The 26051-nt window shown below is 51.9% G+C and overlaps 1 protein-coding gene across 1 annotated transcript in view; it reads right to left on the reverse strand.

The window, feature by feature from the left end:
* The window catches only part of PDE6B (phosphodiesterase 6B), a gene marked incomplete at both ends in the record, with an annotated part of 28252 nt that extends 13534 nt beyond the window's left edge, over nucleotides 1-14718 (reverse strand). The window contains 3 exons of the mRNA XM_082653772.1: nucleotides 11016-11105; nucleotides 11437-11589; nucleotides 14251-14718. Of these exons, the coding sequence (XP_082509898.1) occupies nucleotides 11016-11105; nucleotides 11437-11589; nucleotides 14251-14718 (711 nt within the window). The remainder of the gene's footprint in view (nucleotides 1-11015; nucleotides 11106-11436; nucleotides 11590-14250) is intronic.
* Nucleotides 14719-26051: the final 11333 nt, after the last annotated feature.

A 26051-nucleotide genomic window follows, 5' to 3' on the forward strand; every position in this document is an offset into this window, starting at 1 on the left:
TTGCCCTAGAGTCCTTTCACCAGGAGGCAGCCCACTGCCCATCTCGCTCTATTGGTAAGGGAGGCGTTCTCAGCAGCCCGGCCCCACACTCTCTGTGCCCACTTCTCCCCATTGGTGGAGGAGGCTTTCCCAGCAGCCCGGCCCCGCCCCCTCTGCACCCACTTCCCCCCATTGGTGGAGGAGGCTTTCCCAGCAGCCCGGCCACGCCCCCTCCGTGCCCACCTCTCCCCACTGGTGGAGGAGGCTTTCCCGGCGGTCTGCCCCCGTCACCTCTCTGCCCCGTGTGTCTGAATCGCACTCCCACTGTGACCTCAAAGCTCACTCTGATCAACCACAGGGCCTTTGCACAAGCTCTGTTCTCTGCTTTCACAGCCCTCAGCCCAGAACTTTCTCATCCTTGAGTCTCAGCCTAAAGTGGCTCAGGGAAGGCCCTCCTTGAGCACCTGTGGCACCAGATGCCCTGCGGCACCCCATCTCGTCCCCGGCCTCTCAGATGTACAGTCTCATTGTCTCCGGACTCGACCGCAAACTCCATGAGGTTGGGAGGCACAGCTTTTTCATGGCTAGAGCAGCACCTGGCCCCTGAGTGCTCAGCCTGCATTTGCAGAGTGCGTGGGAGGCGGCGAGATTCGCTGTTCTAAGGATCTTTAATCCTCCCAGCATTCAGAGGGCAGAACCTCACTATCCCATTTTACAGGTGGGGAACCTGAGGTCTCGAAGTTACTTGACTTTCCCGAGGTCACAGAGCTGGGGAGCCGCAGATCGGCATCCTTACCCAATGCGCGTGGGGGGAAGGTAGAGTTCCGTGCCGGGTGCATTCATTTCCAGGCCGTTAGCGGCAGGGGACTGAGGTGCTTAGTCACCAGCTGACAGAGGAAGGACATGCAGGGCAGTGGGTGTGGGTGACCATGGAGCCCCCCCTCCCCCGACACATGTGCGAGACTCCCAGGTGGCAGACTCTCTAAGAGACCCGCGTGCCAGTGAGAGCAAGTCTGTGAGTGTGGGTGTGTGCGAATGTGTGCATCTGAGTGTGAGTGTGTGTGAGTGCTAGTCTCCTGTGTATCTATCCCACAGGTAGTCGCTGAGCTATCCCTGGGTACCAGTCCTGGTTGGGACCAGAACCCATGTCACAGATGTCAGGGTGGGGGAGGTCAGGCGCTCAGGGATGTCCTGGACAGCTGAGCTCAGGGGTGAGGGTATCTGGGCCACACACCTAATTTCTGAGCCATCTGAGTAATTCAGTCCCCAAACTCATCCCCTAGGAGGGGGACAGAGTGAGAAGGTGTCCCCGCACAGCCTCTAGGCGAGACCTTCCTCCACTCTCCACCCTGTCCCCTCCTTCTGTCCCAGCAGAGAGTGTCCTGTCTCCCCTGCCCTTCCAGTGCGCCAGTCGGACCAAGGACCAGTCCCCACGTTGGACCCTGCTCTGAAGCAGGTACTAATATAGCCCCAAGGAAACGGGGGCTCAGCGGGCCAGGCAGCGTGTCCACGGTGGTCTGAAGCCAGGAGCGCGGGCCACCCCAGGCCTCTGCCCTTCCCTTCTTCCTGTTTCCATTTTTAACTCTGTGAGTTGAGTCCAGGGTGCACCCTGAGTGAGGTGCAGGCATCTTCGGAGGCACCTGTAGCCACTGCCAGGTCAGGGTTTAGAGTTTTCCAGCCCCCAAGAAGGGGGCTTTCACTGCCAAGGGAGTGGGTTCAATCCCTGTTTGGGGAACTAAGATCTCACAACCCATGCGACCAAAAAATAAATTAAATTAAATTAAAAATTAAGAAAATTACATTAAGGCAAAGGTAATAAATATGGAAATGCATTGCTTCCTCATTATTTCGCTACAGTTCACTGTTATTCATACTCCTGAGGTTTCTGATGGTGGAAAGAAGGTCCACACTGTGGCCCGTCTCTTCCCAACCTCACGTCCAGTGACATCGCGGTGGGAGCTGCGATGACAGAACCAGCCTGCACCGCCCGGGGTGGAGGAGAGCCAGCCCCTCCTTGCTGCTTCAGACTCACATATCCTGACCTCTGAACGCTTCCACTTGTTCGCAGGTCAGGGCTGCGCGACAGCATTTGAGCCTGTATGCTCTCTCTGTAGCTCCTGCATCGGGACGTCTCCCACCCCATCCTGGGAGGGGCAGCACACATGCTCCAGTCTTCACACCAGCCAGTGGGTCGTGGACAAAAGCACAGCCTGGGGGGCAGCACGGAGGCCAAGGCCCTGCACCCCTGGGGACTTTCATCCAGCTGTGGTGCAACATGGACCGTTGGGCAGGGGGAACCACAGCTAAAGCTGGCCAGTCAGCTTGACGCAGCAGGTCTGAGATAAATTCCAACATCCCAGGGCCAAACCTATGATTTCTTTGTTGCTTCTATGGCCTCTGACCAAAGTGGCTGAGACACTCTCAAAAAGGGATTAACGGGAGCCCCTGAGCCAGAGTCCATGGAGATAGTGATCAGGAAGGACTGACAGTGGTTCTTGACTTGGGGAGGGGGGCCTAGGACCCTGGAGGGCTGCTAAGGTCTGGGGGAGGGAAGGGTGGGCACTGTGCTGAGAACTGCTTTAATTGGAGGTCGGGGCTCCCCTACAGCACGAGGAAGAAGCGGGCACCAGGCTGAACCACAGGCAACGTGGCAGCCAGGCTTGGTTCATTTTAGACTTTTTTCAAAAAGAGCTGTGAGGTAGAGCTGTGAAGTAATTAGGTTTCTTTAAAATGCCATTCAGAGTGTAAGGTCTCAGAAACGGCTTTCTACTGGGATCAGGCAATGTCTGAGTGGAAATCAAAGTACTTAATTGAGACGTGTATGCCCATTGTTGGAAGTCCCCGTTAGAACTCCCACCGAAAGCACGTCTGTACATGCACGCGGTCTGAAGAGCTGGAAACGAGTCTCCAGATAGTCGTGTTTCCTAAGTGTCAGAAATTCATTTGCTGGAATGATATTTATTGCCTGCTTTAGGACTGGTATAACTGGACAACAGAACAGACAAAAATCCCCAACTCTTAGAATTCACTTTCTAAAGCGGGGAGGGGGTGGCAGCTAGAACGTGAACAAACCAACCAACCAGATGGCTTGGCACAGGGAGATGAGTAAATGCAGGAGATACGGCAGGTGGAGTTGGGTAGGGAATACAGGGCCAGAGTGTGGGGATGCTCAGGTCGGGGGAGATCTCTCCACGGAGGAGCCATGGGGTGTGTGGGACAGTATTCTTGGCAGAGGGACCTGCAAATACAGAGGCCCCTGAGGGGAGCATGGCTGGGGCGGAATGGTGGAATGGGGTGAGCCAGAAAGGTGCAGGGGAGTCCCTGAAGACCACCAAGTGACAGGACCTAAGTTTTCAAAGTATGGCTCTGACTGCTGAGTTGGGGTGGCTGATGAGAGGTGCAGAAGGACAGGGACCCTGAGACAGTCTGCATGAGAGGGAGCAGAAAAGTGGGGTATCCAGAGAGGGAGGTGGGGACTCAGGACATGACAGGCAGAGAATCAAAACCCTGGCTTCTCCTGAGACCTATCTTTCTTACAGAGGGAACACAATCCCCTGGGGGAGATCCACTGGGGGAAAGTGTGTGTGGTGGGGTAAGACCCAGAAAATGCTCCAGACGTGCCTCACTAGGCCCGCACCTGGGGTATGTGGGGCTGGATTTGAATCTTGCCTTGAGGCAACTGTTATGGAGCTGCTGATACGAATTTGGGGAGATGTCTTCACAGCAGTTAGGTTAAGGGGCTTGGCCGAGAGGAAGCTGGGAGAAAGCAAGCCTCAAAGCAAGGGCAGAATGAGAGCCACTCAGAACACCTCCTCCAAGGGAGATGGGCTAGACCTCACCTAGGGCAGATGGACACACAGCGAGAATATTTGGAGAAATAAAGCCTGGAAACCCCTGGAATTTGATGAAAGACATGCATATTTCCACCCAAGAAGTTCAAAACACACCAAGTAGGATGAACTCAAAGACACCCACACCAAGACACATTATAATCAAGCTGTCGGAAGACAGAATCTTGAGAGCAGCGAGAGAAGTGACTTATCGCATACAAGGGATCCTCAGTAAGTTTATCAGCAGATTTCTCATCAGGAACTTTGGGCCCAGAAGGCAGTGGCCTGATGTATTCAAAGTGCCTAAAAGAAGAAGAAAAAATAACGGCAAAGCTGTCCTTCAGAAGCGAGGGAGAAATTGACGTCCCCAGAAAAACAAAAGCTGAGGGGGTTCATGACCACTAGACCTGCCCTGCAAGAGCTGTCCTGCAGGTGAAATGAAAGGACCTCAAAGCTGTATGGAGAAATAAAGATCCCAGCAAAGGTAAATACATGAGCAATTACAACAATTGCTGGAATTATTGTAACGATGAAAACTATAAAACATCGCTGAAATAGATTAAAGGAGACACAAATACTTAGAAAGGCATCCTTTGCTCATGAATTGGAAGACTTAATATTGTTACAGTGTCAATACTACCCAAAGTGACCTACAAATTGAATGTAATCCGTATCAAAATCTCAATGATGTTTTTGCAGAAGTAGAAAAACCCATCCTAAAGCTCATATAGACGCTCAAGGGACCCTGAATAGTGAAAACAATCTTGAGAAAGAACAAAACCGGAGGCCTCATATCTTCTGATTTCAAAGCATAGTACAAACCTGTATTAATCAAAACATGTGATACTGGCATAAAGACAGACCTACAGACCAAAAGAATAGCTTATAGAGTCCAAAAATAAACCCTAGCATATATGGCCAAATGATTTCTGACAAGAATGCCAAGACCATTGAGTGGGGAAAGGGCAGTCTTTTCAACAAATGGTACCAGGAAAGCTAGATATCCACATGCAAAACTATGAACTTAGAAGAAAACACAGGAAAAAAGCTTCATGACATTGGATTTGTCAATGATTGCTTGGATATGACTTGAAAGACACTAACAACAAAAGAAAGAAATAGCAAACTGGACTTTCTGAAAATTAAAAATCTTTGTGCATCAAAAGACACCATCAACAGAGTAAAAAGGCAATGCCCATGGGAGAAAATATTTGCAAATCACACTTCTGATAAGGGATTAATACCCAGATTATGTAGAGAACTCCTAAAATTCAACAACAAGAACAAAAACAAACAACCAGATTTAAAAATGGGCAAAGAACTTGAATAGACATTTCTCCAAAGAAAAAATACAAATGACCAATAAGCATATGAAAAGATGACCAATATCATTAATCATTAGGGGAATGCAAATCAGAACTACAGTCAGAACTAACTAACAGCCGTTAGGATGACTAGTGTTAAAAACAAAACAAAACAGAAAACAAGTATTGGCAGGGATGTGGAAAAATCGGGACTGCCTTGCACTGTTGGTGGGAATGTAAAATGGTGTAGACACTTTGGAAAACAGTATGGAAGTTCTTTAAAAAATTAAACAGAATTACCATATGATCCATCGTTTCCACTTCTGGGCATACACTCAAAAGAATTGAAAGCAGGGTTTCAAAGAGGTATTTGTACACCCATGTTCACAGCGGCATTATTCATAATGGCTAAAATGTGGAAGCAACAAAAGTGTCCAGCAACAGATGAATAGATAAGCAAAATGTGGCCTATACATACAATGGAATACTATTCAGCCTTAAAAAGGAAGAAAACTCTGTAATATGATACAACAGGGATGAACCTTGAGGACATTCTGCTCAGTGCAATAAACCAGTCACAGAAAGATGAATACTGTAGGGTTGCACCTGTATGAGCTAAACTCATAGAAACAGAAAGTAGAATGTGGTTTCCAGGGGCTGGGATGGGGGTACCGGGGAGTTAGTGCTTAATGAGGATAGAGTTCCAATTTGGGAAGCTGTGTAGAGTTCTGGAGATGGACGGTGGAGATGGTTGTGCAACATGAATGTAGTTAATACCACTGAACTGTAGATTAAAAATGATTAAGATAGTAAATTTTTTGTTATGTGTATTTTACCACAATGAAAATAATTGGGAAAAATTAAAGGGATGCAGAAATATATACCATGCTGACACCAATCAAAAGAAAGCTAAATAGTTATATTAATTTTATACAAAGCAGACTTCAGAAGAAGAAAAATGATCAGGAGTAAAGAGGGCTATTACATAACGATAAAGGGGTCATTTCTCCAAGAAGACATAACAGCCCTTACTGTGTATGCACCTAACAATGGAGCATCAAATTCCATAAAGAAAAACTACTAGAACTGCAAGAAGCAATGGATAAATCCACTACTATAGCTGGAGACGTCAATGTTCTTCTTTCAGTGAATTGATAGATCCAGCAGGCAGAAAATCAGTAAGAAAATAGTTGAACTAAACAGCAATGGATATAATGAATATCTACAGACTACTTCATCCAACAACAGCAGAATACACATTCTTCTCAGGGTCACATGGGACATTCGCCAAGAGAGACCATACTCTGGGCCACAAAACACATCTTAACACATTTGAAAGAATTAAAAATCATAAAGAATACATTTTCATACCACAGGGCAATAAGCTAGAAGTCATTAACAGAAAGATGTTGGAAAATTCCAAAATAGATTAAAGCATACACTTCTAATTAATACATTTCTCTTGAGAAGAAGTCTCAAGAGAAATTTAGAAAGATGTCGAACTAAATGAAAATGGAAATACATACATGTCAAACTTTGTGGGATGCAGTGAAAGCAGTGCTTGTAGGGAAATTTACAGCATTGAATGTACATATCAGAAAAGAAGAGAGATCTAAAATCAATAATCTAATCCTAGGAAACTAGAAAAAGAAGGCTAATTTAAGCCTAAAGGAGGCAGAAGAAAATAAGTAATAAATTGTAAAACTCTCTGCCCCCCAATTTAATAATCTAGATTAAATAGCTTAGATTAAATAAATGTTTCAACGCCTTGAAAGACACAAACTACCAACACCCACAGAAGGAGAAATAGAATAATCCTAACAGAGCTATAAGTATTAAAGACATTGGATCAATAATTAATAACCTTCCAAAAAGAAACCACCAATCCCTGATGGATTCACTGGCGAATTCTACAAAACATTTAGGGAAGAAACTACACCAATTCAGTACAATCTTTTCCAGAAAATAGAAGCAGAGGAAGACATTTTAACCCATTCCCTGAGGCCAGCATTACCCTAATACAAAAACCAAATAAAGCCATTACAAGAAAGAAAAACTACAGGCCAAAATCTCTCGTGAGCATAGGTACAAAAATTCTTAACAAAATATTAGTGAAACAAATGCAATAGTATATATAAATAATTATGCTCCGTGACCAAGTGAGAGTTATCCCAGGTGCACAAGGCTGGTCCAGCATTTGAAAATCAATTAATGTAATCCACCATATTACCAGGCTAAAGAAGAAAAAAATAACACGATCACATCAATTGATGGAGAAAAATATTTGACAGAATCGAACACTCATTCGGAATAAAAGCTCTCAGCAAAGTGGAAATAGAGGGGAACTTGGTCAACTAGATAAAAATTCTACAAAAACCCTACAGCGAATGTCATACCTGATGGTGAGAAACTGGTTCTTTCCCTAATACTGGGAGCCAGACAAGGATGCCCCTCTTACCGCTCAGTCAGCATCGTACTGAAAGTCCTAGCGAACGCAATAAGGCAAGGAAAGGAAGAACAATGGATAGACATGGGTAGGGAAGGAGAAAAACTGTCTTTGCTTGCAGATGACATGATCATCTATGTGAAAATACCAAGGGATCAATCTTTAAAACCTCTTGGAACTAGTTATTGTCTTAAGGTCACAGGATAACAAGGTTGACATACAAAAGTCAGCTGCTTCCCTTTATACCAGCAATGAACAATTGGAACTTGAAATTAAGAACACAATACCACTTACATTAGTATATACAGGATGGGTAAACAATAAGGTCCTACTGTACAGCACAGGGAACTATATTCAATATCCTGTGATAAACCATAATGGAAAAGAATATTCAAGAAGAATGTATGCATATGTACAATTGAATCACTTTGCTGTACAGCAGAAATTAACACAACATTGTAAATCAACTACACTCGATTTAAAAAAAAGAGAATGTACAACTTCTGTTTTCCCAAATGCACTGGTAAGAGAATGAAAAGACAAGCTATACTTCTGGAGAAAATATTTGTAAAATACATATCTGATAAAGGACGTAAACCCCAGTTTTACAAAAAAACTCTTAAAACTAACCAGTAAGAAAACAGACAACGTAATTTTAAATTGGGCAAAAGATCTGAACAGACACCTCACCAAAGAGTAGGATATACAGTTGGCAAATGAGTATATGAAAAGATCCTCCACATCATTTGTCATTAGAGAGTTGTAATTTAAAACAATAATACGAAACTCCTATTAGAATGACTAAAATCTAAATAACTGACAATACCAAAAGCTGACAGGGATGCAGAGTGACAGGAATTTTCATTCATTGTTGGTGGGAATGTGAAACGGCACAGCCACTTCTGCACAGTTTCTAACAGAGTTAAACACAATTACACCATATTATCCAGCAATCACATACCTTGGTATTAACTCAACTGAACTGAAAACTTGTACCCACACAAAAACCTGTCTACAAACGTTTATAGCAGTTTTATTCATAATTGCCCCAAGCTGGAAGCAGTCAAGATGTCCTTCCATGGGTGAATGGCTAAATAAATTGTAATGCATCCAGACATTGGAATACTATTCAGCAACAAAAAGAGATGGGCTGGGAGGAGATATGGGGATGTATGTATATGCATAGCTGATTCACCTTATTATAAAGCAGAAACTAACACACCATTGTAAAGCAATTATACTCCAATAAAGATGCTTAAAAAAAAAAAGAAATGGGCTACTAAGCCATGAAAAGACACGGAGGAACCCTAAATGCATATTACTAAGTGAAAAAAGCCAGTCCTAAGAGGTTCCATACCATATAATTCCAAGTGCATGACATTCTACAAAAGGCAAAACTATGGAGACAGTGACAATATCAGTAGTTGTCAGGGCTTTGGTGGAGGTGGGGGTCTTTAGGGTGGTGAAATGATTCTTTATGACACTGTAATGGTGGGTACATGTCATGATGTATTTGTCAAGACCTGTAGAAATTTACGGCACAAAGAATGAACCATAGTGTTTGCAAATTTAAAAATCATTTGGGGGGCTTCCCTGGTGGTGCAGTGGTTGAGATATCCGCCTGCCAGTGCAGGGGACGCGGGTTCGGGCCCTGGTCTGGGAGGGTCCCACGTGCCGCGGAGCGGCTGGGCCCGTGCGCCACAACTGCTGAGCCTGCGCTCTGGAGTCCATGAGCCACAGCTGCTGAAGCCCGCGCGCCTGGAGCCCTTTCTCCATGGCAGGAGAGGCCACCGCAGTGAGGGGCCCATGCACCGCAGCGAAGAGAAGCCCCTGCTTACTGCAGCTAGAGAAAAGCCCGCGCGCGGCAGCGATGACCCAACACAGCCAATAAATAAATTAATTAAAAAAAAAAATCATTTGGTAGGTTGGGGGATTCCAGGAAAGAATGCAGACTGTGACAAGAGAATGCAAGAGACCTCCTCACGGAAGCGGGTGGGGAAAAGGTGCTGACCTCAGCGTTTTTGGAGATGCATGGCGTCTGCAAGAGTAAAGGCAAAGGAACTGCACACATCTCTGTGCTCCAGCGATGAGCTTGTTTCTCATGGGTCACAGGTACCCTGCTGTACGCGTGCAAGGGGGCTGGACAACGACGTTAAGTGGACGGCAGAGGACGGGAGCCAGGGGTCTCCGTGTAGCGTGGGGGGGGGGGCGGAGGCCAGAACGATCCACGTGGGGGGGGGGGGCGGAGGCCAGAACGATCCACGTGGGGATGATGGGGGTTGGTGGCATCAGCAAGAACTCAGGCTTAACTTGGTACAGATGCAGATGGTTACACGCAGAAGTATTTACAGACGTGCACCTGCATGGGCTTGTAGACACACACCTATCTCCTCGCTCCGTCAGCTGAGAGGACCTAGAAGCTATGACACGCCAAGCCAAGATCACACCTGGTGCCCAGGTCGTTGTTTCTAAGACCGTCTCCAGCAAAAAGAACCAGTACTCCTTGAGGAATGGCTAATTCCAGGACTGGGCCGGAAAATACAAATGAGATGGAAGCATTTTGTAGTGCCAGAGAATAAGGAGGTGCAGAACCCCCAAACCAAAAAAATCCACCCACCAAACAACCAAACAGATGGGGTCGATGGGCATGTCAGAGGGCGCAGGAGCTGCTGAGAAAACAGGCTGAGCAAAGAAATCAGTCGGGTCGCGCCGGAAACACCCGAGAGTCCCGACTCACAGACAAATGTCGGCAGAAGGAAAGAAGCGGGCCGAACAAATCCCCCGTGCAACCCCGTCCCCACAGCGTGGGGCTGAGTCCACCTGGTGGCCTTCTGACGTGCCCTCCGGAGCCCCACGCTGCAGTCCCGCTGGCCGCAGGCTTCCAGCTCCTCTGCGGCCTCAGGCCCTGCCCAGTGCCCTCTCTCACGTCCTGCCCGCCCCACCGTGTCCGCGCCCCCTACCGCCTTCTGCACGGGCCACAGAGGGTGGAGCGCCGTGTCCCCCCGGGGCCCCCGGGCCTCCTCGCTCAGGGGGAAGCCGACTGCAGTCCTGGAAGCCATTGCTCTCCTGTGTGGCCAGAGGCAGAACCCACCGGGAGGCTCGGCCGCGGACTGTGGGACCCTCAGCCCCTGCTCTACGGTCATAATCCGCCCCTGCTCCTTCCACAGAAGGCTTGAGGCAGCTTCTAGGGAGGAATGCTGACGCCCGTGTTTGCAGGTGGTCACAGCCCTGGGGCCCGAGGGCGAGGCACCCGGCCTCGCTGCCCTCAGCTCGGCATACTCACAGCTCCGCGTCCGCAGCCACGAAAGCCCCGGGCCCTCTCCCTCGGCTGCCCAGGTGCCCACAGAACCATGTGCCTCTGTCCAGAGACCAGGGTGGGGGGACCTGGCCACACTCAGGCAGCCCGGAGGGCCTGGAGCCGGCGGGGGTGCCCCGGCTGGCAGCACGTGCGGGTACCTGGCCTCGGCGTGTCTCGCAGTTGTGCAGGTAGCTCAAGTGGTAGATCTTCAGGTTTAACGTCCCGAAGTTCAGATACTTCAGGAAAACCTGAAACGGGAGTTGTGGCGACAGCAGGTCAGAACCCTGGTTTTCAGATGTGTGCCCAGGTGTGCGTTTGTGGAGGAGGCACCCAGCTGCCTGGAGGCGGGGCCGCACGCGCAGCATGGACCTCAGCCTGCGGGCCGTGGACTTGTACACAAATGTGTAGATGAGCCCTCGGAGCCGAGCCTAGGAGAGGTGCCTACACAGACGTCACCTGCCAGGCGTGGGCCCCGCCAGGCACTGGACCGTGAAGACCCGGGGACAGACGCGTGTGCGCGTCCAGAGGGCTCCCGGGGACAGACGCGTGTGCGCGTCCAGAGGGCTCCCGGACACTCACGTCTTCATCTTCACTTGTGAAACACGGGCCGTCCAGCTTGTTCACAGCCATGATCACAGCCACAACATCTTTGCCGTTCATGATGGGCGTGGCCAGGATGTTCCTTGTCACATATCCGGTCAGCTCATCAGCAAAGGAGCTGAAGTGGGGACACTGCAAGGCAAGAGGAGAGAAGGGAGAGGCCGTCGCTCTGCGGACCTGGAGTCTTGGTCTCCCTGGCCCCTGGGGGTCAGGGCTAAGCTGCCCAGGCCAGGGCTGAGACCCAGGTGGCCATGCCCCGGGTATCAGGAGCCTGGGAAGCACACGAGGACACAGCCAATGGCCTGCCCTCGGGGCTCCAGCCTGCCTTAGTCTCTATCACCCCATCTCAGAGCGAGCGACCCCCAGCTCTCGATCCACGGGCTCTGCAGAGGCCTTGCAGGCTCTGCACGCCCCCTGGGCTGCGGGCAGACCTAGCTCCTCCCACGTCTGCTGCCATCTGGCCGACTGGCCTTCTAGATGTCTCCTGAGTCTGTCTAGTCTGCCTGTCCCCAAGCCCCTCCTTGTCTAGGCTGCCATCTTCTGCTGCCCTCAGCCACCCTGGGCCACCTCCCATACCCAGGACCTATCTGCCACGCCCCGGGGGGCGTCTCCTGGGCCCACGCTCCAGCGGGCTTCCTGCCCCAAGATGAGACCTTTGCCCAACTCTGGCCCCCAGGGCAGGTTCCTCCAGCCTTAGAGTTGCTCTTTGGGGCCTCTCCCTAGTCAGGGGCCAGTGGAAGGGCTCTCAGGTCTGTCTCCACAGGGAACAGCTCATCTGAGCTTTGTCCTGGCCCAGTTGATTGAGTGCGACCAGCCTCAGGCCCATTGCCCCTGATCTCACTGCCAGAAACACCTGCCCGCCCCTGTCCCCATTCCGAGGATCGGCATCCACCCTCCGCCTCACAGAGAGGACCTGGGCCTTGGTGTTTCCCTGCCCCTCCGGCCCAACCCACTTCTTTAAAGTGCCCCCAGCTCTCTGCTTCCACTGCCCAGACCCAGCCATCGGTCACCACAGCATCCTGGGCCCCCCGCCTCCTGACCCAGCTGTGCTCCGCACGGCTTGTGCAGTCCTGCCCCCTCCTCCCTCCTCTGAGCCACCCCGGCTCCTGGGAATTTCCTCCCACGGCCAGCCGCCCACCTCGACAGGGTCTAGATGCCTTGGCGACATGCCGGACCCTCTGGGACCTCCTGCCCGGCTGCCTCCCCATGAGCCCTGGGGTCTCAGGGGCCACAGAGGGGTGGCGGGGTGACATCACAGCCCTGCGGCGCCCCCTCTGGCCACCGCTGTCCACACCCCCCCGCCACGGTGGGACACAGGCTCTGCCTCAGTTTCCCCTCATAAAGTGACATCTGGGCTTCATGATACACTTATTGGAGACTCGACTTTTTGCTGATTTTGACCCTGATCTCTGCTCCACTGCAGCATAGCCCTGAGTATTAAGGTGAATGCCATGCCCCTGCCCCATGAAGGAGGCATCTAGCGTGCTGGGCAGTTGTGGAAACATCAGAGGGAGCTGAGCCCCAGGGAGAGACAGCCCCACCCCGGGGCAGGCACAGGCAGTTTGAACCAGACCCTCAGAGACACCAAGAGCACAGGTGGGGGGTGCAGCTGGAGGCTCACAGAAGGGAGGGGGCAAGATGTAGTGGGAGAGGCGGGGGTGGCAGGGGAGGCACTCATTGTAGCCCCCCATTCCCCCCATTCCTGCCGCACTTCTGTTCCTGGTAATTTATGCTCCTGACATCCCAATTCACGGGTGACCCGTTTCCTAAAAAGGAAGTGAAGATGAAGCTAATCTGAGAGATTACTATATTCAGGTCGCTGGGCCGAGGCTTGTTTGAGCAGATAAGTTTAAGAGGATTGCAGCCGAGGAGCCAGGGGTCTGGGGGTCCGTCCACACGTCCGTTTGTCTCCAGGAACGAGGGGACATTGGCTGCTTTGGCAGAGGCCTGTCCCGCTGGGTAACGCCCTCTGGATTCCTTCACAGAAAGTGGAGGAGGTGAGCCAGCCCGAGGCTCCTGCTTCCCGCTCCCAGGCCATAGCAGCAGCCCTCTCTGGGGTGGGACGGAGGGGACGGGAGAAGGCGGCCAGCTCTCCCTGCGCCCCCTCGGGGCCTTGTCCCTCACACGTGTCCAACAGGCGTGGTTCCCCCCAGTCCCAGCCGCCCTCTCCCCTGGGGCATCTGTCCTCCTGGCACCCCGCCCCACCCCCAGAAGTGTCATTGGCCTCCCCCTCCCTCCCGTCCAACCAGAACCTGTCCTCCCAGACTTCTCCGCTCCAGGCATTCACTGCGTCCACCCCTCCTGCCCCCTCCTGGACCAGCTGCTGCTGCTGCTGCTTCTTTTTTGGCTGTGATGCCTGCAGATCTCAGTTCCAGGATTGAACCCAGGCCGTGGCAGTGAAGCTGGCAAGTCCTAACCATTGGACGACCGGGGAACCTGGACCAGCTTCTCCTGAACCCCCAAACTTGCTTGCCCCAGTGAGCAGTATGGTTAGGGCTCTGGGGTCCACTGGCCCCTCCATTCTGGGCCTCTGCGCCAGCCCCTGCTCAGACGCCATCCTCCCAAACCCCCATCCAGGGAATCATAGGTCAAGGGGGCAGCAGGGCCTGCCCAAGCTGCCCTCCCAGCCACCCCAGGGCCTCCTTCCTTCCCGCGAGCTCTGGCCTGGACCTGTTCCACTTGCCTCTCTGGCCGCCTTCCTAAAAGCCGAGGCCCCCTCACAGCCAGTGGGCTGACCCATCCTTCGGGGACTGTGGGAACACTTCGCCAACTCCCGTGAGGCCCAGGACCCACCTCCGTCACATCCTTGACATTCACCACCTTCTTGGTCTGAGCCACGTGGCCCACGACCCCAATGTCCAGTGGGAAGAAGATCTCGGAGTCAGGAGGCACCAGGCAGTCCTCCAGGGCGCTGCCGGGCTGCACGCTGAAGAGGCGCGTGGCGAGCTCGGCCGTGCCATTGCGCTGGCGGTACATGAAGAGGCTGCAGCGGTCGGCGTGCAGGATGGAGCAGAGACGCCGCAGGATCTTGAAGACCACGCGCTCCATGTTCACGCTCTCCTGCATGTCCTGCACCAGCTCGAACAGGGCCGTGCTCTCCTCCACCTGGCACAGCTCTTGGAAACTGGTGCAGCCCGCCGGGCACCCATCCTCGCAGGCGCTGGCCACATCCTCAGGGCTCAGCTTCTTTCCAAAGTACTGGTCCGCAAAGCCAGGGTTCTGGTCCAGGAACGTCTGCACCTGCTCCTCGCTGAGGCTCATGGTGTCCGGCTGCCCGTCTGACAGAAGCGGCAGCCCCCAGCGCACAAGGCCCTCCCGCAAACACTGTCATCAGCAAAGCCTTTCTTAGCGCTGATTACCGTACCAGCTGGCGCGCCCACGCCTGCTCTCCCTCCCTCCCCTTAGGTCCCGGACTGCCCGCTTCCTTCCTGGAAAATCAGACCCCCTGGACTGGGGGCTGCAGAGGGACAGCTCAGGGCCTTCTGCCTGAGGCAGGGATCCTGGGCGCTGGGATAAGCCCTCACACCCAACCCCTGGAGAGGGGTAACCCCTGGAGAGGGGTAACCCCTGGAGTGCCATGACCCCTTCTGCCTGAGCGGCCGCCCGAGGACTTGGGATGGTCCGACAGGTAGCTCCAAGTCTCTTGGGCCCCAGACCCGGGCTGAGGTGTGGTGGGGTGGCAGGGCACCAGCTCTGCCTTGGGGAGGTGGAGGGACTCCCGACAGGGCTGCCCACGTCCACGGAGGGAAGTGGGGAGAAGGGAGGAAGGTGTGGAGGTGCGACCGTAAGGGGGGCCTTTCCCTTCTCTTCTGTGGCGAGAAGGCGGCTCTTGTCTGTTAAGAGGCAGCAGGCTTAGTTAGAAATGGTCCTGGCGAATGCCCAGCACGCATCTCCCTTTTGGCCTAATTCCTACTTATTGGGACCCTTATTCATGCTGCTGGACCCTCTCCTTGCATAGCGCCCACAGCTGCAGTGCCGGCACTGCCATATTTACCGACGGGATCATTCCTGAGCGTCCGTGCCTCAATCAGGGGTCCCTGGGCCCAGACGGCAGCCAGCTCTCCCGCTGAGGGCACGGCCGTCCTCCCCCGAGTCAGACAGTCATTAGCCTCCCTGTGAGCCAGGATGCGATAAGAGAGGTTGGGGGTTACGACTGGAGGACTCATCCCAGGTCAGTCTGACTCTCTGGTTGCAGGAGTGCCCTTCACGCCACACAGAAACCATGTGCAGATGTGTGTGCATACGTGAGTGTGTGTGCTTACATGTGCGTGGGTGCTGGGTGCACACGAGGACGAGGGTGTGTGCGTGCGTGAGTGCGCACGTGTGCCCGGGGACTGCTGGACAGCTGGGGGTGGGAGCTCTGTCCACGGTGTGACACATCACACCGCGATGTGTGTGTGACCAGCCGCACACATCAGTCACGAAGGTTGGGTGGGCGCCTGGCGTTCTGGGCTCACCTTCTGCAGCAGCCAGAGGGATGCTAACCACCCTGTGCAGAGACGGGAGCAGAGCAGCTCAGCTGGAACCAGGAGTCACCGAGGGCCAGGAGGGCCAGAGCCTGAAGTGTCTCTGTCTTTCTCATGCTGCCTGTGTCTATATTGTTATCATGCTCCGAACTGGGAGGCACGCTTTGCGTGCACTGAGCTGGTAGAAACGTGCACGCGCGCGTTTGCGTGTGGCGCCTGCGCCCCTTGTGCTTGCACGAGTCCGTTCCAGGGAGCCTTCCACGTGCGCCCCGGGCGGGCTCCCGGCAGCTGTACCGGCCACAGTGGGCCCAGCGGGCCAAGCGCGGGCACTGGCCTCGGGCCGCGACGTTCCTGCCTCCGCTCAGTCACCAATAGATTCTTTTCACGGGTCGGCTCTGAGGTCCCCCACTTCCCTGAAAATAGTGAGTGTGACTGGGGCCGAGGGACAGCCACACGCGTGGGAAGTGCTGTGGGCGGGCGCTGGTGCTTGGCTTTGCGGCCAGGGCTGTGGTCACCGCGCTTGAATTCAGCCCCAGACGGCTTCCAGAGCCCCCCAGACCTGGAGTCCAGGTCACGCCTGGATGTGAGGCCAGTGCCCACGAGGCAGCCATCTGGCCGAGCGGGTCTCTGGGGGATGCTTCCCGGACTCTCCGCTCACGCCACCCGGGCCCACCCTGCCTGCTTGTGCCTCTCTCCTCTCCGCTTCCCGCAGGGCTGAAGAGGGCGGGACGTAGGCGTGGCGCTCAGCTGTGCGAGGCGCGCCCGCTTCTGGCGGGGCTGGGGGCACGGCCCTGGGCCCAGAGGCACCCCCGCTGGAGGGGCTCGGCGGGGCTGCAGCGCAGGGTCGGTGCGGAGCGCTCTCGCGGGACACCGGGGGCAGTGAGTGATCTACTGGTGGGTCTTGCTGCCCCCAGCTCTAACGTGCTTGCAGGTGTGGGAGCAGAGGTGCGGCTCCCGGGGTGGAGGTGCCCAGCCGCCTCACCCGTAGCGCTCCTCCCCTCTCACTTCGCAGTGTGCCCACTCGTGGTGCCTGGGCCCCTGAGCAGTCCCCAGGGGTGGGCTCGATGCAGTTAGATGCACCACTTAGGGAGTGCCTGCAAGGTGTGCAGAAGGGCGCGTCTGGAGGGGCTCCTGTAGGGCGCGCCTGTGAGACACACCTTTGAGATGCACCTGGGAGGTGCTGCACCTGGGAGGTGCTGCACCTGGGAGGTGCTGCACCTGGGAGGTGCACACGTGACGTACACCTGTGTTCAAGGGTCCATCGGATACAACAGGTAACTTCTCCACAGGTGAACCTGGAGGGCGTTTGAGGAGAAATGGGATTGCTCCTTCACCAGGGTCCTGCTAATTTTCCCTCATTATCATGTGGGATTTTATCGGCAAGCCCATCCTGGGAGCCATTTACAACAAGGCGCGTCTCAATAGCTATTACGTGGAGAGAGTTCTAGGTTCCTGTCCCAAACTGTGGAGAGGATGCAATTTCACCAGGAGCAAATGCCCTGAAATTAAAATTAACCAGTCAAGAGGAATGGCAAGAGGTGGAAAGGGTGAGAAAATCGGAGTTCCCATTCAGAAATCTCATGAACTTTGTGGTGCAGAAAATGGACACATCCATTAAGACCTTTTACAGGGTGGCTTTGCTGGAGAGACGATGAGGAGGCGGTAGCGGTCCCGCCGTGAAAGGATGGGTGCTAACGGGGCCTGGGGTGAGGGGAGCCGCTCAGACTCTGACCCATGCACCCCTGCCCCCCACCCCCACCCCGCTGCCTGACTCCGGGGCAGACTGTAGCCAACCAGCACCTTGCCGTGTGTTGTTGTGAGCAGTGGCGACATGAAGTGCGTGGCGAGGACGCACTAAACAGGCCGCGGAGGTCCAGGCGGGCAGGCTGGGACTGGGGAGAGAGCAGAGGTCAACCTCGAGGGGGCCTGGGGGGAGGGGGCGCAGAGCTGGGAGCAGTGGGACGAGGTGGCGACATGACCACCCATCTGGGGTCTGTGTCGGTCTGGGGGTGCCAAAACATGGGTAAGAAACAACGTCAGACCGAGAAGAGAAAGCAGGGCGGCGCCTGGCGTTTGGGCGGTGGCGTCCAGGGGAAGCTGGAACGTCCTCACCCATGTTTTGTCATCATCTTCAGTGTGGCACGGAGGTGGGACCACACACCTAGCGGGGGTGCGGCTCTGGAGCCGCCCAGAGCACAAAGGGCAGGGGCAGGAGGGAGAACACGTGCCCCCCGAAGGTTGGGACATCCCTGGTCCCATCCCAGCAGGCTCTGTGGTGCCCCCAGGGAGGCTCAGGGTGACTGAGGTCCCTGTGAGCCGGTCCCCTGCGGCAGGCAGGAGCGGGGGCGTGCGGAGGGGCCCCGACCCCCAGCCAGGGGCCAGCCCCACTGCCAGACGTATGAGTGTGGCCATCGTAGACCGTCCCGCCTCAGGCCAGCTGCCAGCTGACCACGGCCCCAGTGTGACCTCAGGCGAGACTGGCAGAACTGCCCAGCTGAACCCCACCCAAATGGGTGACCCACAGATCATGAGACAGGAAGTTGCTTAAGCCATTAAGACTTGGGGCGTCTTGTCCTGTCGTGTGTGGCTGATTCCCTGAAAGCAGAGCCGGGGGCAAATACTTCACAAGAGAGGTATGATCCCGGGGGTAGTGGGGGTGGACGGAGAGTGAACCCTGGTTCCCAAGGAGCCACAGACACAGTTGGCCAAGCAGCAGGTGTGACCATTCGGTCACGTGCCCCAGGACAGCTGAGGAAGCAGGAAGGAGGGGACCTGATCTCCTCTTTTCCTCCGGTCTCCCGCTTCCCACTGGCTAAGGCTTGCCCATGCGGAGTGAGGTTCCACACCCTCAGGGGCACCCCAGCTCTGTGGGCAGCCCTGCCATGGGGTGGCGGTCCACCCTCGGCCAGAAGTGGCAGAAGAGGCAGCCAAGGGGGACTGTGCCTTCCCCGAGCCCCAGGCGGGAGGTCAGAGGGGGTGAGGTGGACCAGAGGGACGGCCTGGGGCACTGTGACAACCCCAGGGGTCACAGCGGGAGTCTCACGCAATGTTCCCTGTGGGTCACCACCCAACAGGAGGCAGTTCTCCAACCGAAATCGGACATGTTAGAAGTAACATGAGAAAACACGTGTCGTCGGAGAGCTAGCAATGCAGAGAATCACCCTGCCAACTCCCACGAAGGGGCTGTGTCGGGTCCAGGGGGCAGATGCGGCCACGCTTACTGGCGCCGTTTCCCGGCCAGGAGCTTTGCTGGCGATGTTGGTCCCTCCTCTCTGCACACAAGTCCAAGCCAGCGATTCTGTACTGGGACCCAGGGCACCGGCCTTTTCTGGCCTGCCCATCACCATTTTTAGTGGCTGCACAGAATTCCATCTGGGGGAGCTTCCACACTTATTTCATTAGTCTCCTGTTCATGGACATTTACGATGTTCCTGTGTGAGTTTTGATGGGAATTAAATGCTGTCTTGTTCTCCGCCCACTTCTGGAACAGCTGAGATAGCGGATGGAGGGGACCGGCACCTGTTGCTGCCAGCCCTCCGGAGAAGGCGTGGCCTCGGGTGCTGCCAGGTGGCCTTGCTAAAGCTGCCTGCCTCCAGGTAAGGGCCTCCCAGGCCATTACCGACATGGATCCAGGGGCAGAAGAGATGGAATCCCTCAAGCTTACAGAATTTTAATAGCTTCGCTTAGCTCAACCAGAAAAGGACCTATGGCTGTGACTGCCAACCAAGTAGCATTCCGCCTCCACGGGGTGGGTTGAGAGGGGCACATAGAGCGCTCGGGGGCAGGGGCGTAGGAGCAGGCATCCCCTTGGTGCCACGGGGCTTTGTCTTTTCTGTTTAACTCTGTAAAGAAGGCCTTGGTGAATTAACTTCTGCCTTTTGGTTTTTTGTGTTTTTGGTTTTTTGGGGGTTTTTTTGTGGTACGCGGGCCTCTCACCGCTGTGGCCTCTCCCGTTGCGGAGCACAGGCTCCGGACGCGCAGGCTCAGCGGCCATGGCTCACGGGCCCAGCCGCTCCGCGGCATGTGGGATCTTCCCGCACCGGAGCACGAACCCGTGTCCCCTGCATCGGCAGGCGGACTCTCAACCATTGCACCACCAGGGAAGCCCCTGCCTTTTGTTTTTTTAACCTGGAATCTGTGAATGGGAATCTATTTGGAAATAAAGTCTTTGCTGGTGTAACCCATTTAAGATGAGCCCTACTGGACTAGGGTGGGTGGTGCGTCTATAAGAAAAGGCACAGAGGAGAAGGCCACTCGTGGACGGAGACAGAGACTGCAGTGCTGTGTCTGCAAACCAAGGGACGCAAGGACAGGCAGCCCACACCAGAGCTGGAGAGAGGCCTGGCCTTCTGGCCTCCAGAACTGAGAGATAATAAACTGTTCAAGCCCCACGTGGTGTACTCGGTTAGGGCAGCCCCAGGAGGCTGACACAGGTGGTGGGCCAGGTTTGGCTGTGGACTGTAGTTTGCCTGGTCTAAGCCAGCCTCATCTTGGGGCCAGAGACTGGCTGCGGGCCAGCTTGCAGCTGCCTCGAATGTTTCCTGACAACTGCCACCGGTGCAGAGGGAAGCACCCGGGCCATGCTGGCCAGTCATGATTCTTTGCTCTGGGACATGCACAGTGGTTGCCCAGTTGTGGCTGTACTGGGAAGGCAAGTCTGAGGGCAGGGCCGAGACCAGAGGAGGGAAGCGCCGAGAACTTGAGGGGACGGGCCTGGAGCCCACCCTCCTCAGTGGGTGTTCATTCACCCTGCGAGCAGCTCTTCTCAACCTGTGGGGGAAATTCAGCGGTCATCTGTGAGCCCGGGCTCCCCAGAGAAACAGACCAGTAGGCTCTGTGGCCTGAGCGTGAATCTCAGTGAGACTCACCGTGGGAAGCGTCTGAACGCACAGAAAACAAGCTGAAAGGGGTGGGCCCTCACCTCAGACGGGGTGTGTGCTTGACTGAGACAGAAAACTCAGGCGATGACCTCAGGCCAAGAGGAACGTTGCAAAGCCCCGAGACAGAACATTCTGGTTCAAAGGATCAGTCTGCTCAGAAGAAGCCGTGGCTGCACGTAAGGTGACAAGTAAGGAGTCGGGATAAGATACTACCGCCCAGCGGGATCGCAAAAGCAGCGGCCGACAGTCCGGTAAGAGGATTAAGCTCCACCCCCCATCCCTGCAACTGACCTCAGGCAACTGACCTGTGGCTTTGGCTAATGGCATGTGGAAGGAAGCAAGAATGGCCCTTCTCAGCAGCCGTGGGGGCCTCCAGGGCCCTTTAGCCCTCTTCTATGAACGCGTCACATCCCCGAAGGGGCTATTTGGGGTCCTAGAACGAAGAAGACAGACCACAGCCTCCTGCAACCATGAAGTATGAGTGAGGGATACTCTGATGGCTGTAAGCCACGCTCACCTGAGGCTGATTACTACCCCAGCACAGCACAGGAAGTTAACTTCCTCTTTAACCGCAGATCGGGGTTGAGTTGAGTTGACCCTGTGCTCGTGACACACTGTCACCACTGGTCCTATAGTCCATCTTGCATCTTATTTTATCCACTTATCCTATTTATTTATTTATTTGGCTGTGTCGGGATCTTCGCTGCAGCGCGTGGGCTTCTCTCTAGTTGTGGTTCATGGGCTCGGTAGTTGCGGTGCACGGGCTTAGCTGCCCCGCGGCATGTGGGATCTTAGTTCCCCAACCAGGGATCGAACCCGTGTCCCCTGCACTGGAAGGCGGATTCTTAACCACTGGACCACCAGGGAAGTCCCCCACCTACCCTATTTATCCATCTATCCCTCCACCCACCATCCATCCGTTCTCCCAGCTCCTGTCTTTCAGTTTGAGTACTACCTTCTAGTATCTTCCATCAGGTACCACCTTAAAAAGTTATGGGGGCATGTAAAGAAAAAGTGAATTTTCTTTTATGAATTCAAGTTCAAACTAAGGGATTCAATTCACTCAGTGTTGATGTAAGCCACTAAGCAATGTTTAAAGGGAAATTTATAGCATTAAAGGACCACCTAAGAAAAGAAGAAAGGTCTCAAATCAGAACCAGAAAAAAAAAAAAAAGAGCAAACTAAAGCCAAAGTAAGCAGAAAAAAAGGGGGGAAATAAAACAGCAGAATCAATGAAATATAAAACAAAAAATAAAGAAAATACTGAAACCGGAAGCTAGTTTTTGCAAACGGTCAAAAACTGACAAACCTCTAGCCAAACTGATCAAGCGAAAAGCACACAGATTATCAATATCAGGAATGAAAGAGGGAATTTCACTACAGACCCTACAGACATAAAGGTTTTTTTAAATTTTTAAACATTTTATTCTTTCAGCTTTATTGAGATATATTTTACATATAATAAAAATCACAACTTAAAAGGGAATATTGTGGACAACTTTATGCCAACAAATCTGAAAACTTAAATGTAATAGACAAATTCTTCAAAAGACACAAACTACTAACGCTTATTCAAGACAAACATACAACCTCAGTAGCCCTATAACTGATTTAAAAAATTCAATGTACAGTTAAAGTCATCCCAGAAAGAAAAATTTAACCCCAGATGGTTTCACAAGTGAATTCTACCGAACAATTAAGGAAGAAATAATACCAATTCTACACAGATTCTTCAGAAAAGAGAAAATAAGGGAGTACTTCGCAACTCATTTATGACGTTAGCATCACTGTGACACTAGAACAAGACAGAAGCATTACAAGAAAACTAAAAATAGTGACCCTCGTTAGCCTAGACACAAAAATCCTCAGCATCACTTTGTTACAAAGCAGAAACGAACACACCATTGTAAAGCAGTTACACCCCAATAAAGATGTTAAAAAACAAATCCTCCACGAAATAATAGCAAATCGCATCCGCCCCAGGATAAAAAGGACAACACATTATGACTGTTGAGAAGGGCAATCCTGTGCACACAGTCTTTTAATCCCCCACTTGGCCCATAACAATGGGCCTTGGGCCTGGAGCAATTCCTCACCAAGAGGTAAAGGGTCCTCAAGCCTGCACTGGGCTTGCCACCTTGTGTGGGAATATTTTCCCGTTTTAGGCTCGATATGTGTTCCTTTGTGCTGCTTAAGAGTGTGTGCCGTAGGGCACCTGACCAACCCCACATCTACTCCTTGTAGGGAGGAGACGGGGTCCTGCTGCCGCAGCACAAGCAGGGTGCGTGCAGGCTAATGGCCACATGTCAGCTGCTGGGAAGGACCCGCCGGCCTCGGGAGACCAGCACTCACTTGGGAAGCTGCTATTTGGCTCTGTCCCTTCTCTGCGTAAAGCTTGTTCCGTGAGTGCTTGACTGTATCGTGTTTTCTTGGTGACTCCTAAAGCAAGATGTAGTGGGCAGAAGTGTCTGTACGTCTCTTCCTGATAATAGGCAATAGATGCTGCTTGCTTGAGAATGACCAAGTGGGATTTAGATTAGGAATGCCATAAATGTAATTCACCGTACTAACAGACTGAAAAAGGAAAGCCATATAATAATCTCAACAAATACAACAGCAACAACAACAAATTGACAAAACTCATCACCTGTTCATGATTGAACAAACTCTCAGAAAACTCGAAGTAGATTTCAACCTGATGAAAATTTTCTCCAGAAAAGCATCATACTTGAGGATGAAAAATCAAATGATTTCCCACTGAAATCAGAAACAATGGGGAATTTCCTGGTGGTCCAGTGATTAGGACCCTGTGCTTCCCTGGTCAGGGAGCTAAGATCCCGCATGCTGCGGGGAAGCCAAAATAAATAAATAAACAAATGAATAAAAAATAAAAGGCATGCAGGTAGGAAAGAAGCATTAAAACTGGTTCTACTTACCTGTGATATGATTGTCTATACAGAAAATGCTGAGGAATCTACAAAAATAGCTGCTAGCATAAGTCAGCCTAGCAAGGATGCAGAATTAAAAGGCAGCTTAACAAGTTAACTGTAGGGCTTCTTCCCTGGCGGCGCAGTGGTTGGGAGTCCGCCTGCCGATGCAGCGGACACGGGTTCGTGCCCCGGTCCGGGAGGATCCCACATGCCGCGGAGCGGCTGGGCCCGTGAGCCATGGCCGCTGAGCCTGCGCGTCCGAAGCCTGTTGCTCCGCAACGGGAGAGGCCACAACAGTGAGAGGCCCATGTACTGCAAAAAAACAAACAAACAAATAAATAAAAATCAAAGGTATCTCCATATACTAGTAACAAACAATTGGACAAGAAAGTATTATTTAAAGTAGTATTTACAGAAGGATTAAATATACAAAATACTTAAAGGTAAACTTAACAAAATGTGTGCAAGGCCTGTATACTGAAAACTATAAAAGGTTGAGAGAAATTAATGAAGACCTAAATAAATGTAGAGATAAACCTTGTTCATGGATCAGAAGATTCAACATTGCTAACATATCAGTTATGCTCAAATTAATCTATAGGTTCATATAATTCCAATCAAAACCATCTGGTCAGCATTACTAAGAAGACCGCTGATAACACCGAGGTTTGGTGAGGGGATGCAGTACTGGGAACTTTCATTCTGCTGAGGGGAGTGCAGAATGGTACAGCCACTCTGGAAAACAATTAGTCCGTTTCTTACAAAGTTAAATGTAAAAGTAAGACACAACCTAGCAATTCCACTCCTAAGTATATACCCAAGAAAAATTAACACATACGTTCTCAAAAGACTTGCACGTGAATGTTAACTCATAGCAACTCCACATGGACAAACTATGTCCGTCATCTTGTGACTGGATAGTCAAATTTTGGTGGAATTCTACTCAACAATAAAAACAAAGCATTGTCAAGTGAAAGAAGCCAAACATGAAAGACTACCTACTTTATGATTGTAGGAGCATGAAAGTTTTTACTAAAACTACAGCAACAGAAATCAGATGAGCAGTTCTGTAGGGCCTGGGGTGGAGGAGAGCATGACCGAAAAGGGGAACTTTGGTGGAGGGTTTGGACTAGTCCTGTATTGTGACTGTGGTGGTGACTCATACCAATGTGTACAGTTGTCCAAACTCATCAAATCGAACACTTAAAATCAGTGATTGTTATTGCACATAAATTGTGTCTCAATAAAAACGCACACAAAAATCTGAACATGTACATTACTCGTGATCCAACAAAATGCAGGCTCAAGTGCGTCAGTGCACAAGCATAGGAAAGTTCAAAACAGCTTTCTTCATAATATCCCCAAACTACAAACAGTCAAGGCTCATCATCAGTAAAATGGGTAAATAAATTGCAGCGCATTCACACAGTGGCTTAGTACCAACAGTAAAAGGGATAAACTAGACACGACAACAGGCATTCAGGTGGATGAAAGAAACCAGATGTGCAACAATCATGCTCTATGATTCCATTTGTACAAAGTTCAGAAAACAGGCAAAGCCAAACTGAAATGTTTAGGGGTGCATGCTTAGGTGATCAAAGTACAAATAAACACAAAGAAGTGGTTTCAGTGAAGTCAGCAGAACCTTCGGGGGAGGGCAGGGCGAGCTGCAGCTTTGGATCTGCAGTGTTCTGTTTGCTGATGTGGTGGCAAGGACGCAGATGCTCATATCTAAGTCATTAAACTGTTACATGCATATTTTATGGAGTGGCTCTGTTATATTGCACAAGACAAAAGCTTATAAAATAGTAAAGTGCCTGCTGTGTCTCCGTTAATTCACTGGCTCTGGTTTTGTGAGACTGAGTGCTTTACACTTACCATCACTTCTGCAGTGCTGGCACAGAGATGCACACACTGCACCTATACGTGAAGATCAATACTGATTGTTCCTGGGAAAAAAAGGGGCTTAGAATTAATAATAAAAGAAAAATTGAGCATTTAACCAGTTAAAAAGATAAAGGATAAAAATGCTGGAAAGTTAAATGAAAAACTAATTAGAAAAACTAATTAGAATCAGACAAATTAATTGAAGTGAACACAGCAGGAGGTTGGACTTTAAATGCTAATAAATATGTGAGATTAAAATGCAAGTTAAAGTTAATGGGGAAAATATTCTTCACTTGACACATGGTTGCTTCTGTAATCAGAAAAAAACACAAGACGGTTTAAAAACATTGTCATCTCTGCTCTCTGGGCCCTGTTTTTACCTTTTTTTTTTTTTTTTTTTTTTTGCAGTACGCGGGCCTCTCACTGTTGTG

This window comes from Grampus griseus, assembly GCF_964374135.1.
Source record: "Grampus griseus genome assembly, chromosome: 4".
In the NCBI taxonomy this organism is placed as follows: Eukaryota; Metazoa; Chordata; class Mammalia; order Artiodactyla; family Delphinidae; genus Grampus; species Grampus griseus.